Consider the following 13,066-nt stretch of genomic DNA (forward strand, 5'->3'; position numbering starts at 1 on the left):
CATCATTGTGTACTATTTTCCATGATAGTATGTATTCAATCTATAGTACATTGCATTATACTCTCTTTCTATGTTAAAGTTGCATGTTCTCCCTTTGTCTATGGGATTTTTCTCTGGATACATTGGCTTCCTCCCAGGACAAGACATGTAGTCAGGTTAGGTTAGGGTTAAGTTAACTGGTGACTTTAAATTGCCCAGATTTGTGAATGTGAATGACCGTCTGTCAGTCCTGTGCTAGACTCATGACCTGTCCAGGGTGTACTGTGCCTTTTGTGCATCGTCAGCTGGGATAGGCTTCAGCATCCACACAACCCTTAAGAGTAAAAATGGTTAGGATAATGGACTGATGCTTTTGTCATAATTTTGTTGCACATGTAGAAACAAAGTAGATTGAACTACTTTTACCAAACTAGATTTCTCCCTAGGATAGCTTTGCAGTACACTTTTTCTAGTGTGAAGAAATTGGTAAAGGCATGCTTTCAAACTAATTTCCCTAACACTGTTAAATTGTATACTGGTGAAACATGTTTCCCTATATATTGTATTTGCATTCATTGCATTTTCTTTTATACTCAAGTGATGCTGATGTGACACATTACAGCAGATAATAAACATATAGACAATATAAAAAATATTTTCAACATCATGTCTGAATAGTAGCAAAAATGTGTATTTGGCTATTACAACGCTGCACTTGTCCAATTTCTTAACAAAAAGCCTCACTGCTGTTGTACTTCCTCCTGAACGTCATCACCTTCTTGATTAGATGGTGTATTGCTTAAGCCCGCCTCGTCGTCACTCTAATTGGATATTGTCCTGTCATTCATCTGTTGTTCAGGATTGCTATTGGTTAATGGAAGAGACTCCTCCTCCTTTGACCTTTGTGTACCGCCTCATTTTTTTATTTCTCATACTGTGATTGGATTCAAGTCAAGCCAATCACATTTGAACTTCCGGGTGTCGAGTCGTTGCAAAACAGACCATTCAACCGGAGAGTGGTGGAAGAGGACACATGTCGAGAAAAACCTGAATCACACAGCCTTGAGAAAAGTAAGTCGTGTAATTTGTCAATAGCAGGGAGTGACATTTAGTAACGTAATTTTATATGCCAACAATTACCCAGAGGGTAATGGAGCTGTTTGTAATTTCAAGATTCAGTCAACAGGAGCTAACGTTAACTTGGCTAATGGGAAAGATAAGAGATGAGCTATATAGCGTTGATTGTCTTTCTTCAATTCTTTACACATCTTCTAAATGAGTTTTTCTTGTTATTATAAGTCACCTTTGTGCCGTTACTTTTGACATCACGTTCATGACACGCTAGCCTGTATAGAAACATGGACAGCCTCTCTCTTTCAAGGTTAAATTATCTAGAACATAATACATTTTTGTCCCATATGTCGCATGACATATGCTTTTATATGTTATCTTGCAAACATTTGTTTCTTTGGGTTAAAGAGTTAAGTAGTTGTGTCTGATATGTGTTGTGTTGCACTACTGGCGTTTTCTTTTATTTTCATTCAGGCAATATTACATCATGTAACTTGACTCAGACCTCTTTTTCCATTTCTCTGTATGAAGTGATGCTGTCGGAAGTCCTGCAGGTGCTTCGTGGGGCCAGTAAAGTGGGATCTGCTCTGATCACCACCCAGGGAGAACAACTCAAATTATTGGCCTGCAACTCATCCTTAGGTCCAGGAGTTAAAGTTGCTCAAGATGTGGTAGAAGGACTGGTTGGTACCTTTATGGGCAGCAGCAATGAGGTGAGGATCACTTATTAATTGATATTAACAATAATAATAGTTAAATGCAGCGTAGGTTATATAGCAATGGTTAAGTTACTTGTCCAACTCTCTTGTGTCTCTAGCAACAGTCAGTAAAGGAGGATGTGTTTCCGGATGCTGAGGGTTGGGAGAATATGGACCCTGATGAAGTAGCCAAATGGTCAATGGGGTCCGACTTTCCCCCTCATACGGTGGATCAAAGTCAGAGAGAAGCTGAAACTGCTGCAGAGACGCCAACAGGTATTCTGTAGTTCAGCTTGTTAGAATTTACCTCAACAACAACTGATCTGTCACACATATAATTAAACTTCACATTATAGTTTCCACATATTCAAGTCACATAAGTGATCCTTCACCCTCTCTGTCGTAGGAGTACATGCTCCGACAGGGTCAGTGCCAGGAGGGACAGGCTGGCCAGGGCAGACCACTCGCTTCCTCCACACTACAGGTGGCCTCCATCGGTGCTACTACCAAACCAGGTCTGTCCATGGAACTGTGGTGGCCAGACTCTCACCTGAAGACATCAAGAAGGCCAGGGAGGCAAAACAGGGCCTAGTCAAGCCTGTCAGACAGAAGGTTGGTTAAATGAGTCATTATACGTGTTGGACAAACATTTTAGATTCAGTATATACACTGCCCGTCCAAAAAAAGTCACACACTCACAATACACACATAATATTTAGTTGGACTGCATTAAGCTTTCATTACGAAATGCTTTCACTGTGCCATCGTTTGGATAAGCTTCTGCAATGTCACAACATTTATTCCCATGCAGAGTTACATTTTTTTTTTTGCCCAAATCTTGTATTGATGATGGGAGGGTCAGACTGCTCCATAAAGTCTTCTCTAGCACATCCCAAATATTTTCAATGGGATGAAGGTCTGGTCTGCCCCCACAGGCTTGTACGGTAGGCACTTGGAATGTAGGGTGCATCACTTCACCCGCTTCTTTTATTACTCTGATGCACCCATCACTCTGGAACAGGGTAAATCTGGACTCATCAGACCACATGACCTTCTTCCAGTTTTAGTAGTTTCATCAATCTCCTTGGTTGTTTTCTTTGCTTGATTCATGCCAATAATTTGACCCTTCTGAAACAGAATAACATCTTTTCCATGACCACAGGATGTGTCTTCTGACATGGTTGTTTAAGAAATGAGAAGCTACTCACTGCATCAGTTAGGGTTAAATAACTTGTTGCCAGCTGAAAAATAATCATCCATGCAGTTATTATCCAAAGGGAGGCTTTTATCCATTTGTTAATTTCAGGCGGTTAGTAATGTATTTATAACACTGTTACACTGCTGAAGAACACGGCTAACAAGGCTATTTTTATTTTTTATTGTTAACGAATCTGTTATTGGGCAAAGTTTGATTAGTTGTCCCCCAGTCATACTCGTGTATTGTGCAGTGCCCAGATGGGTTCGCTTTATGCCAGATAGGATTAATTTACTGATAAAAAGTTTTGTTTATTACCTGGTATGTCTTCCTTCAGCTTAGTGACCGTGCCAGAGAAAGGAAGGTGCCTGCTTCAAGAATCAGCAGACTGGTAAATTTTGGGGGTAAGAGCAATATATGTTTTTAATAGTTTTTCTATTTTGTGCTTTCCGTATTTAACAAGACATATTGTTCATCCACTGCAGTCTAAAAGAGAATTAATTCATTCTTACTGCAGGTTCCCACAGGGCTCTGAACACAAGGATAAATAACACTTTGGACATTAATTACATAGTTCATTTACATACAAATAGAGTAGTTGTAGTACTGATTTTCTCAGGACAAACCTATAAGACTATACAATGGTTACTGTGCATTACATTACACTTTAAAAAGTTCTGCAATCATTATATGGTGAAGTAAGAATAAGTAAAATTGAACCCCATATTTTTATTTTCTATAATAAGTTGGACTGCCAGTGTGTTTCAATTATGCTTTGTACATATTATAATTAATTGGGTTTAGGATGTTTAAGTGCTTTATATTTAATTATGTATGAATGACGTAATATCGTACTTCCCGTCTATCAGGTTCACTGAGCTCATGCTAATGCAGTCTAATACAGCAATCCAGCAATAAATCCTACCTAATAGACATTATAATGTCCCTAATAATCTCCCGTCAAGCATCTGTGAAGTGGCCATACATACAATCACTTTTGTTTTTCTGCTGCAGGACTGGCGGTAGGACTTGGAATTGGAGCAATAGCAGAGGTGGCAAAACAGTCAATAGGAGGCAAACAAAAAGGAGGTACAAGAATTTGGTTGTCTCTCACCTTTTCTGTGCTGTTTTATTCCCATCCTGTGATATTTTACTTTTGGTCTAGAGTATGCTTTGCTGAAATAGCAGACAGATGGACTGAACTGGCAAAAGTGGTCAGCCCTTGAGACATTACTAATGCATTAGCACCTGCCAGCCACTGGACAGGCTTTATACCGACTTCTTACAACAATTCAAATATAGGCTTTAGAATGTGTTAATAAACAGTGCTTAATGATCTACAATTGCATTTGTTTTACTCTCAATCTACAATTATCCAAGTCTAGGGTCAGAGCTTATTTATTTCAATTCAATTCAATTCAATTTTATTTGTAGAGCGCTTTTTACAATTGACATTGTCACAAAGCAGCTTTACACAAGATATATTTAGATGCATCAGAATGCCTCTGCTAATCATATTCTGTGTGCATGCTGTCTTTTTCTGTAGAAATGAGTGCCTTGCTAGACACTCCTTTTCTGTCAGAGGCCAATGCTGAGAGAATTGTCGACACACTGTGTAAGGTCCGTGGGGCTGCGCTCAAGATAGGACAGATGCTCAGCATTCAAGGTACAGTGTAGCTACACTGAAAAATGTTTCTCAGTCACAGTATGTCTCGGCAGTATTGTTTTCTGATGTCTTCTCAATCTTCAGACAACTCCTTCATCAACCCCCAGCTGCAGAAGATCTTTGAGCGGGTCCGACAGAGCGCAGACTTCATGCCTACATGGCAAATGAAAGTAAGTAGTGTCATGGTGTCTTTCGTACAAGATGACATGGCACAAATCATGGTTAACTTGGTGTCTTGAGTTTTTACAAGTTATAATGGCAAGACATTTTATGTGGATCTGATTGTATAGAAAGTTCTAGAGGAGGAACTGGGCCCAGACTGGCAAGAGAAGCTATTATCCTTTGAAGACAAACCGTTTGCCGCAGCTTCCATCGGCCAGGTGCATCATGGGGTTTTAAAAGACGGTAGAGAAATAGCCATGAAGATCCAGGTAGGTAGTTATTCATACATGTGCCATTTCTGTCCCTTTAACATCCTCTGTTTTCAATTTGTGCATTTATGTTACTGTTTTTCCTACATTTCTTGCCAGTATCCTGGAGTGGCAGAGAGCATCCGCAGTGACATAAACAACCTGATGTCTGTGCTGAAAATGAGTGTGGTTCTGCCAGAAGGTAAGAACTGGTGATGTATGTAGTTATTATTGAAATTATAATTTTGAAGTCACAGCCATCTATTTACACATGAAAGCCTCTGGCAGATATCATATTATGGCTGCAGGTTAAAGAGGTCAGTCATTACTTCATGCTACACATTGTCCCAAGTTATATTTCAATTTATCAGCAAAATTAAAACTGAAAATAATTGGGATTTTGTAACTATATGATTTATGGTTTGGCAATATCACCATATTGAATATAAGACGGTACCAATTTTATGTTGAAACAGCTAAACATATGAAGTCTTTGTTGTACCCTGCACTGAACACTCCTTTATTCCAACATTTTCAGTGTTTAGTTTAGACCATGTGGTGGTGCTATAGTTCCAAATCAAAGCATCATGAATAGACTTTATATTGTAATTAATAAAAGTAAAGCTGTGTTTGGTAATCAATTATTATCCATACACTGAGTGTTTAAAGCCGTGCCCCTATGACTTAACTGGTATATTGTAGGTATGGTTAAGCAAGGTAATTTGTACAAAACATGTTTGTTTCTGTGTTTCTTTGTTTCTTTGGTTTTCCCTACTGAGATTTGCACTATTTTTTTCCACAGGTTTGTTTGCAGACAGCAGTTTAGAGGTTCTTCAGAGGGAGTTGGCATGGGAGTGTGACTATAAGAGGGAAGCAGAGTGTGCTAAAAAGTTCAGGTATGTTAGTGTATTAAACCATAAAGCACGCCCCACTGAAGCCCATTAACTTCAGAGTAGAAACTATTCCAGGTTAATTTGTACATTTCAAATTTATTTCCATTTAGGGAAACCTCTCCCTAACTACAGTACTGCTACTGTAGTTAGGGAGAGGTTTCCCTAAATGGCTGGTACTTCCACACACTGCATATACTGTATATGTGCATATATAGAACATTACAACTGTAGCATTCCTTTTTTTATTAGGCCTGGTACTTTTTAGCTAGTAAGATGTCTTTCTCCTACTTTCATGGATATTAAACATTTACATTGGCTCCTGGTTTTATAGTTTAAAGAATTACACCACTTCCCCTCCTCCTGCTATACTCTACTACTACCACTACTACCACTACTACACTACTACTAACTATATGTTATTATTGCTGATGCCACAATAACAAAATTTGGGGCTTGCTATGCATGTGTATTGTTAACTTAATTTATTTCTCCATAATAGTGTTAAGTGTTCTTTGGTAGTATATTGTAATATACAATATTTATTCATTTTAAGTCACTGTTAGATGTCTCGTCCATGTGCACATTTTCTGAATTGAGATATATTCTGCAATATTTTATTGTAAATGGGGTGCCTGTTTTTTGCACCTGGCCTCCAGGTCCCTGCTGGAGTTAGATGAGTTTTTCCAGGTCCCTGAGGTGATTGAGGAGCTGTCAGGAAAGAGGGTGCTAGCTATGGAGCTGGTACATGGTGTCCCACTGGACCGTTGTGTAGACCTGCCCCAGGAGACCAGAAACCAGGTATGGGTTCAACAGACAATCTAATTTTCTCAATGTCACTGACATGTCAGTAGGACATGGTAAATGAAAAGACTCTGGGAACTCAGTGGGTTTTCTGGCCTTTTGAAGTATAACAGAGGATTTTACAAATGGTGCTGCTGTATTATAGCACAGCTCTCTTGCACTGGTGACATTATCAAATATTATAGAATTGGGTAGAGATGGAATCCCAGCTGTGTTTTCTCTTCACTAAAGCTACAGATAACATCAGAAGCCCAGTGAGGAATAACTACTTTTAGGTCATTAAAGGGCTTCTGTCATTTTAAAAGCTTGTTAAATTTTACATAAATGCCATTACAAGAATCACGCCCCAAGATACTTTCTAGCTCAAAAATTTGCTGATTACTAGTCTAGCTGATAAAGCTGATGAAGTACAGCGCACACTTGCTACAGTAGCCCTGGTTTTGTTCAAAAAACTATTTTTTTTTCTGTCAACATTTTATAAAGAAAAGAAAGTGTGGAGGTTTTGTGTCATACTTGCTCCTTGGTGGTAATCAGAAGTGTAATTTAAATCACTTTTCTTGTAGATTGATGTATGCCATAAAATGACACATGCAGCACTGAGGAGACAAGTTATGTGTTGGAAAATTATACAGCACTCTCCTAAACACAGTGTGTAAAGGACAGTGAAAATTACTGCCAGAGTGAAAATATGTGTTTTACAGTTGAGATTTATGTAGTTGTATGACATATAGTAAGATGACATCTTTAGATTTGGTGAGGATGCAGCAGTGCACAGTACCAGAGTACCATCAGATAAGAATAGCTTGTATGAAATGGGACATTACACCCGATAAAGACCTACAGCATAAAAATATCACATTAATAATAATAACATGGAAGTAAACACAAACCTTTCTTACCCTTTCCAGATTTGTTTTAACATCCTCCAGCTGTGTCTCAGGGAGCTGTTCGAGTTCAGGTTCATGCAGACAGACCCAAACTGGGCAAACTTCTTCTACAATTCAGACACAAACAAGGTGAGCAAAGATAGAAAGAGTCTAGATGTTTTAAATTAGTTGTCAAAAACAAAGGGGAAAAAAAACTGATTTGCCAAATGATTAATTTGCATAACATTCCCTTCTTCAGGTTATTCTGTTGGACTTTGGGGCGTGCAGAAGCTACCCAGAGTCATTTACAGATGACTATATACAGGTATGATGAACCAAAAATTAGAAGGATCCTAGTGAACATTACAACATGATGTATTCAACATTTCTCTGAATAATTAAGTGTAACTGTAAATTTTTCAGCAGCCTTGGAAAAACAAAAATTATACTCAACACTTTAGTTACATTACTATAACTACTCTAATCGTATTCGTGCCAAGTGTAAAATAAACATAATTACCACAACCATGTCATGATTTTATTTGTGCTTTGTGCTTAGGTGGTGCATGCAGCTTCTGTGGGTGATCGAACCACTGTTCTTTCCAAATCAAAGGACCTGAAGTTCCTGACTGGCTTTGAGGCCAAGGTAATGTTTTTAGTCTGTGCTCCTGCACTCATCTATTTTTGATCTGGTTTATCCTCCCATGACTCTCATGTTTTGATTTAGTTGTGTCTCTCACTATATATCACTGCTTGTGCTTGAAAGCTGCTTTCTTGCAGTTATAGTCCATAATCCTTCTCTTTCTCTGCTCATATTTGTGTCTCTGCTGAAATAATCACATTTTAATTTTTGTCATACACCAAAAAAAAGAGACAAAATCTTAATGAATGTAAACATTTCAGAGTGTGAGAGTGTTTATCCTTGTTGTTAGTGTTGAATTCTTTAACCCAGCTGATTATTATGCACACAGAGACTCTTAAGCACAGCCATTTAAAATCTCTTCCTGCTCCCCACCAGGCCTTTGAGGATGCCCATGTGGAGGCAATAATGATCCTTGGAGAAGCATTTGCGTCCACTGAGCCGTTTGATTTTGGCACCCAAAGCACCACCCAGCGCATCCAGAGCCTCATTCCTGTCATGCTGCGCCACCGGCTCACCCCTCCACCTGAGGAGACATACTCCCTCCACCGCAAAATGGCCGGCTCCTTCCTCATCTGCTCCAAACTGAAGGCATGCATATCCTGCAGGGACATGTTCATGGATGTGTACAATGCCTACAATCAGAGGAGGCAGGCTGAGCAGGCCGAGCAGGCGGCACAGACCAGTGCTTAGATGCCCAGGGGCAACGTTGCTGCGCAAATGTGCCTTGGACTTTTTCAGAGTGGGCACCAAAGTAAAGGGACAGAGAAGACAGTGTCTGAATGCACAGGGGAATCACTAGATCAGACTTGCGTGTGAACATGTGAACATGCACCTGACTCTAACAAGCATCATAAGTTGTCTTGACTCCAGTTACATCATTTTTAAGGGTATGGTTGACTTGTTTTGGCTCAACGAAGCTCTCACGTATAAAAATAAATCATTTTAATGACATGGAATTAAATTACTTTGAAAATGATATGATCATTCTGTCATAACAGATATACACTAAAGCCTAAATGGCTTCATTTTTGATTACATATGTGGGTTAATTGATGAGAAGCTGGTTTAATTCGTTTTGATTGTTGGTGTGTGCGATTATTTGGACACAATGGTTACAACCCTCTGTCACAGCTAATGTTCAAGGCTGCACTTTCTCAGTAGATGGCATACGAGCGAAAATGAATTAATTCTGACTCCTTCTCATTTTGGCATCAATGTTCACCATATTTATAACAGAACGACTGTCTCCTGTCTTAAGGATAGATAATGGACTCTGTGTTGCCAAGCTGAAGCTGCCAAGTGCTCTCTCGTTTTTTTTTTTTTTTTTTGGAAGGTCTTTGTGTGCAGCCTGATGAGTTGGCGAACAAAGCTTTCTCCTAAATGTGATGACTGGCAGACTAGATGAGCAGATTATGAGAAGAATTAAAGGAGACAGTCTAATGGAGCCCCGCTAGAGTAATGCCCTTGCATTGTACAGTATATTTAATTCAGAACTACTTCATGTAAAATACTGTCGGTTCTTTTTATGCTTTAACACTTCTGTAAGACAGTGTGCTTTGTGGTGTTGTTGTTTTTAATGAAATTTAAAAAAAAAAAAGGTTTAAAAGCATCACGTTTAGCTTTACTGGCAGGTGTCGAGAAGAGGCTAGAAGCCAAGGATTTCCTCCATTCTGTATCGATCTTTCCATTTCAGTTTTAGACCTCTTTGGGAAATGGCATTGACTTGAGGCCATGTTTGACCTCATTCCCCTCCTACACTATTCTTGTGTTTAGCTTTTTGAGCATCACAATAGTTTTGACTCAAATAATATTAAGACTTTAGCTGATGATGGAATTGATGGGTCTATTTTTCCAGGATCTATTTTTATTTCAAAGCAGTGCTGCCTTATTTTGTCTGCAGTCAAACCATTAAAGCGTTACAGTACTGTCTGCTACAGGATGCTCACAAACTGTTGTTTACAGCACAGGAGCTGAGATGCAAGGCTTTCAGTGACATAAAACCTGATGGAGAAGGATGCAGCCTTTTACTGTATCTCCATTAGTACTTGCTGTTAGACTCCCTCCATTGAGCACTGTTAAGTTTCACACCGTACAGCTCCTGGGCTGTTCCTACAGTCAGGTTTGCTCTGATGCACTACATAAAAATTACAGTGTTGTCTTTTTTGAGTTCATTCACCGGTAATGACGGCAGCATGTACAGGAAAGAAGAAGCACATTGTTTTCTTGCAGTTTCACCAATGGAAAGTTGGAGCATTTGTCTGCATGTAAAAAGCAGCTGGCTTCGGTTTACCGGAGGAGAACTGGCTCTTTGTGGACCTAGTCTCAGACTTTTGGCCCTCGCACTGGTCTGGTGTGGAGCTGTTCATTTGAGAAGTTTCCAACATGTGGCATATTAGGCAATTATTACAAAGTTTGCTTGTTTCAGTGTTTACCTTTGCATGTGCAAAGAAAACAGGATATTCAGCATATGATATCCAGTAGGAATTCTTACGGTATGTGTTATAATGTACAATGACAAATAATGTGTAATTTTTTTAAGTAAAGTCTATTTGGGACCAGAGGGTGAACTTTAAGCGACAACTGGCAACCTGACGGCCCTGTGTCTGTTTTATGTTTCATGACCTCCAGGATTGACTGGGAATGTTTACTGGTTATAATGATGTGTTTGATTATATTTATAATTTTTATTTTATATATTTTTTTAGCCTTTGTGTTCTAGCTGGCTAGGCCACCGCCACTTTAGTGTTTCTTGGAATTAGGGTTTACGGTAACATGGGAGTTTATACTGTACAATGTAGAATAACCATTTTCTGGATATTTCATTATTATACATAGTGGTCTCAGGCCAACATAAAGAAACTCCCATCGAGTGTGGGAACACCAGGACTGTGTTCTTGACAAAAGCAATGGACTCTAACCAAATTCATGAACTCAATATCGTACTTACTGTAGATATCAATTCATGGTATTTAACTTACTTTAGGATACAATGGAGATACTCACTTTATAATTCTTTAATTACAGGTAAGAGGAAAAAATGCAATGACTCTACTTCAGTATATGGTCAGATAAATAACCGCAACTGTTTGTTAATACTTAATACGTCTTTTCAGTGCCTGTTTTATTCGTAGCAAGTTTGCAGCTTTTACTTAAGTGACGGTGACAGTGTGTGTAGGGCTTTAATAATAAATCTTTAAATGTTCAAGAAAGTGAGTAAGTAAGTGTAGTAGTGATAGAAACATAAACTATAAAATATTCAGATAAAACAATGCTGACTTTCTATTTGCTCCTTCATTTTGGCCAAAGTAGAAAACCAAACACTTGGAAATACTGTAGGTGGGCATGGATGTTATCCTGTCTAATCCTGAAGACGTGTTTCTATCAATCTTCATTTTAAGGTCCTGTTCTGGGGATATTTGGCACAACACGTCGTCACAGCAGAGCACCGCGCGGTGGCGCAGTGGAGCGCCTGACACGGAGCGCTGCGCTCTTTTTCTTTTCTGGAAAAACATCAATGGGAAGAGTGAATTTGCATGTCCGGCCGTGTGTGCCAATGGGCGCACTGGGAAGGCTGGGTTAGCGGGTGGAGTCGGGGGTAGAAGCCCAGTAAGTGCACAGTCAACAACTAAAGCATCCGAGAATACTACAGAGACACCAGTTTGACGGAAATCTCCCTTAAAACGCCGTGTCGGTCCTTTTTTTTTCTTTTTTGTTTGCAAGAGTGAGGTTGGATCGCTGTTTTACCTTTATTTGTGTGTGTGTGTGTGTGTGTGTGTGTGTGCGCACCGACCGGGCTGATTTGCTGCTCCACATCGCCTCCACACATCGCTTTCACAGTGCGGATGAAGACGATTTTGTGAAATTACTTCTTAGGCTTCACATATTTCTTCTTCTGAATAACATATTTCCGTCCGGGGTCCTGGATTTACGCAGAGGAGGCGCGTAGAGCCGATCATCCGTCGTTCTCTTGGGTGAGTTCCCCTGGATTTCCGTCCAATCTGGCATCCCTATTTACTGACACTTGGTGGGTTATTTGGAAAACCTCTGATGTCTTTACAATTGTTGAATCCGTTATGAAGAAGTGCACGATCACACTCATGATCACAGCAGATTCTTGGTGAGTTTTTTTTGGGGGGGGTAATTGAACCTCACATTGTTTGGATACACCTGCAACGCTCTTGAATCGTCAGTGGGCCCGTACGTGTGAAATGAATGAAATGTGGCGAGAGCCTTTGAGAAAACGGTTCAGGACATCCAGACCACAACGAAAGAAACTGTTATAGCTCTCTGATCCACTCTTACACAAACTACCGGTACACCGATTCCCTCAGTATGGACACTGTCCATGTTTAATTGTGCCATATTTAATAGGTTGAACTTTATAAACCTTCTATTGACATATGCTTAATATCTTGCACCGACTGTGATCATGAATTGAAGTTAATTGCGTCCTTATTGACTTGGGAATGATCTGATCTCGATTGAGCCATAAAGAGTCGCATTGACCACAGGGTCCACAGTTCACAGGTTTGCTTTAGATGCGGTCTTTCTAGGTATTTTCTCCAGGACAGCATGGTCACTGAAACACGCGCCTTGCGTTTGAATATGTGTGACCATGAATCTATCCTAATCCATCCTGTCTCCATGGCATCATGCTGTGTGATGAGCTGTGTCTTCTGGGTATGTTTGCATCATTTTCAGTGATCTTCAAGGCTTATTAGAAAAAAAAAAAAGTGCTGCAGCTCAGTGGGATCCCCTTGTTCTGATATAAATGCAAGTCATAGGACAAACACATGTGCCCAAATGTGGCTCTGAAATGACTGAGGGTCAGGAGACCTTATGCT

The 13,066-nt window shown here is 39.6% G+C and overlaps 2 protein-coding genes across 2 annotated transcripts in view; both read left to right on the plus strand.

Moving 5' to 3' along the window:
- Positions 1-949: 949 nt before the first annotated feature.
- coq8b (coenzyme Q8B) lies at positions 950-9,178 on the plus strand. The gene is made up of 16 exons (XM_026339916.1): positions 950-1,050; positions 1,582-1,763; positions 1,868-2,024; positions 2,155-2,360; positions 3,281-3,347; positions 3,958-4,032; positions 4,490-4,609; positions 4,694-4,779; positions 4,900-5,040; positions 5,140-5,221; positions 5,822-5,915; positions 6,569-6,710; positions 7,622-7,729; positions 7,839-7,904; positions 8,139-8,225; positions 8,598-9,178. Coding segments are annotated over exons 1-16 (1,929 nt in total). The 5' UTR covers positions 950-1,049; the 3' UTR covers positions 8,913-9,178.
- Positions 9,179-11,816: 2,638 nt separating this feature from the next.
- The window catches only part of numbl (NUMB like endocytic adaptor protein), a 48,050-nt gene continuing 46,800 nt past the window's right edge, over positions 11,817-13,066 (plus strand). The window contains exon 1 of the mRNA XM_026341561.1: positions 11,817-12,193. The gene's annotated coding sequence lies outside the window, so the exon portion shown is untranslated. The remainder of the gene's footprint in view (positions 12,194-13,066) is intronic.

This window comes from Anabas testudineus, chromosome 13 (genome assembly GCF_900324465.2).
Source record: "Anabas testudineus chromosome 13, fAnaTes1.2, whole genome shotgun sequence".
Classification (NCBI taxonomy): Eukaryota; Metazoa; Chordata; class Actinopteri; order Anabantiformes; family Anabantidae; genus Anabas; species Anabas testudineus.

What these genes read in the sequence shown, in the direction of transcription:
- coq8b (XM_026339916.1), top strand. An exon ending in ACAGATGCTCAGCATTCAAG is followed by an intron (nt 4,610 to 4,693) that starts GTACAGTGTAGC and finishes CTCAATCTTCAG; the next exon opens with ACAACTCCTTCATCAACCCC. An exon ending in TTACAGATGACTATATACAG is followed by an intron (nt 7,905 to 8,138) that starts GTATGATGAACC and finishes CTTTGTGCTTAG; the next exon opens with GTGGTGCATGCAGCTTCTGT.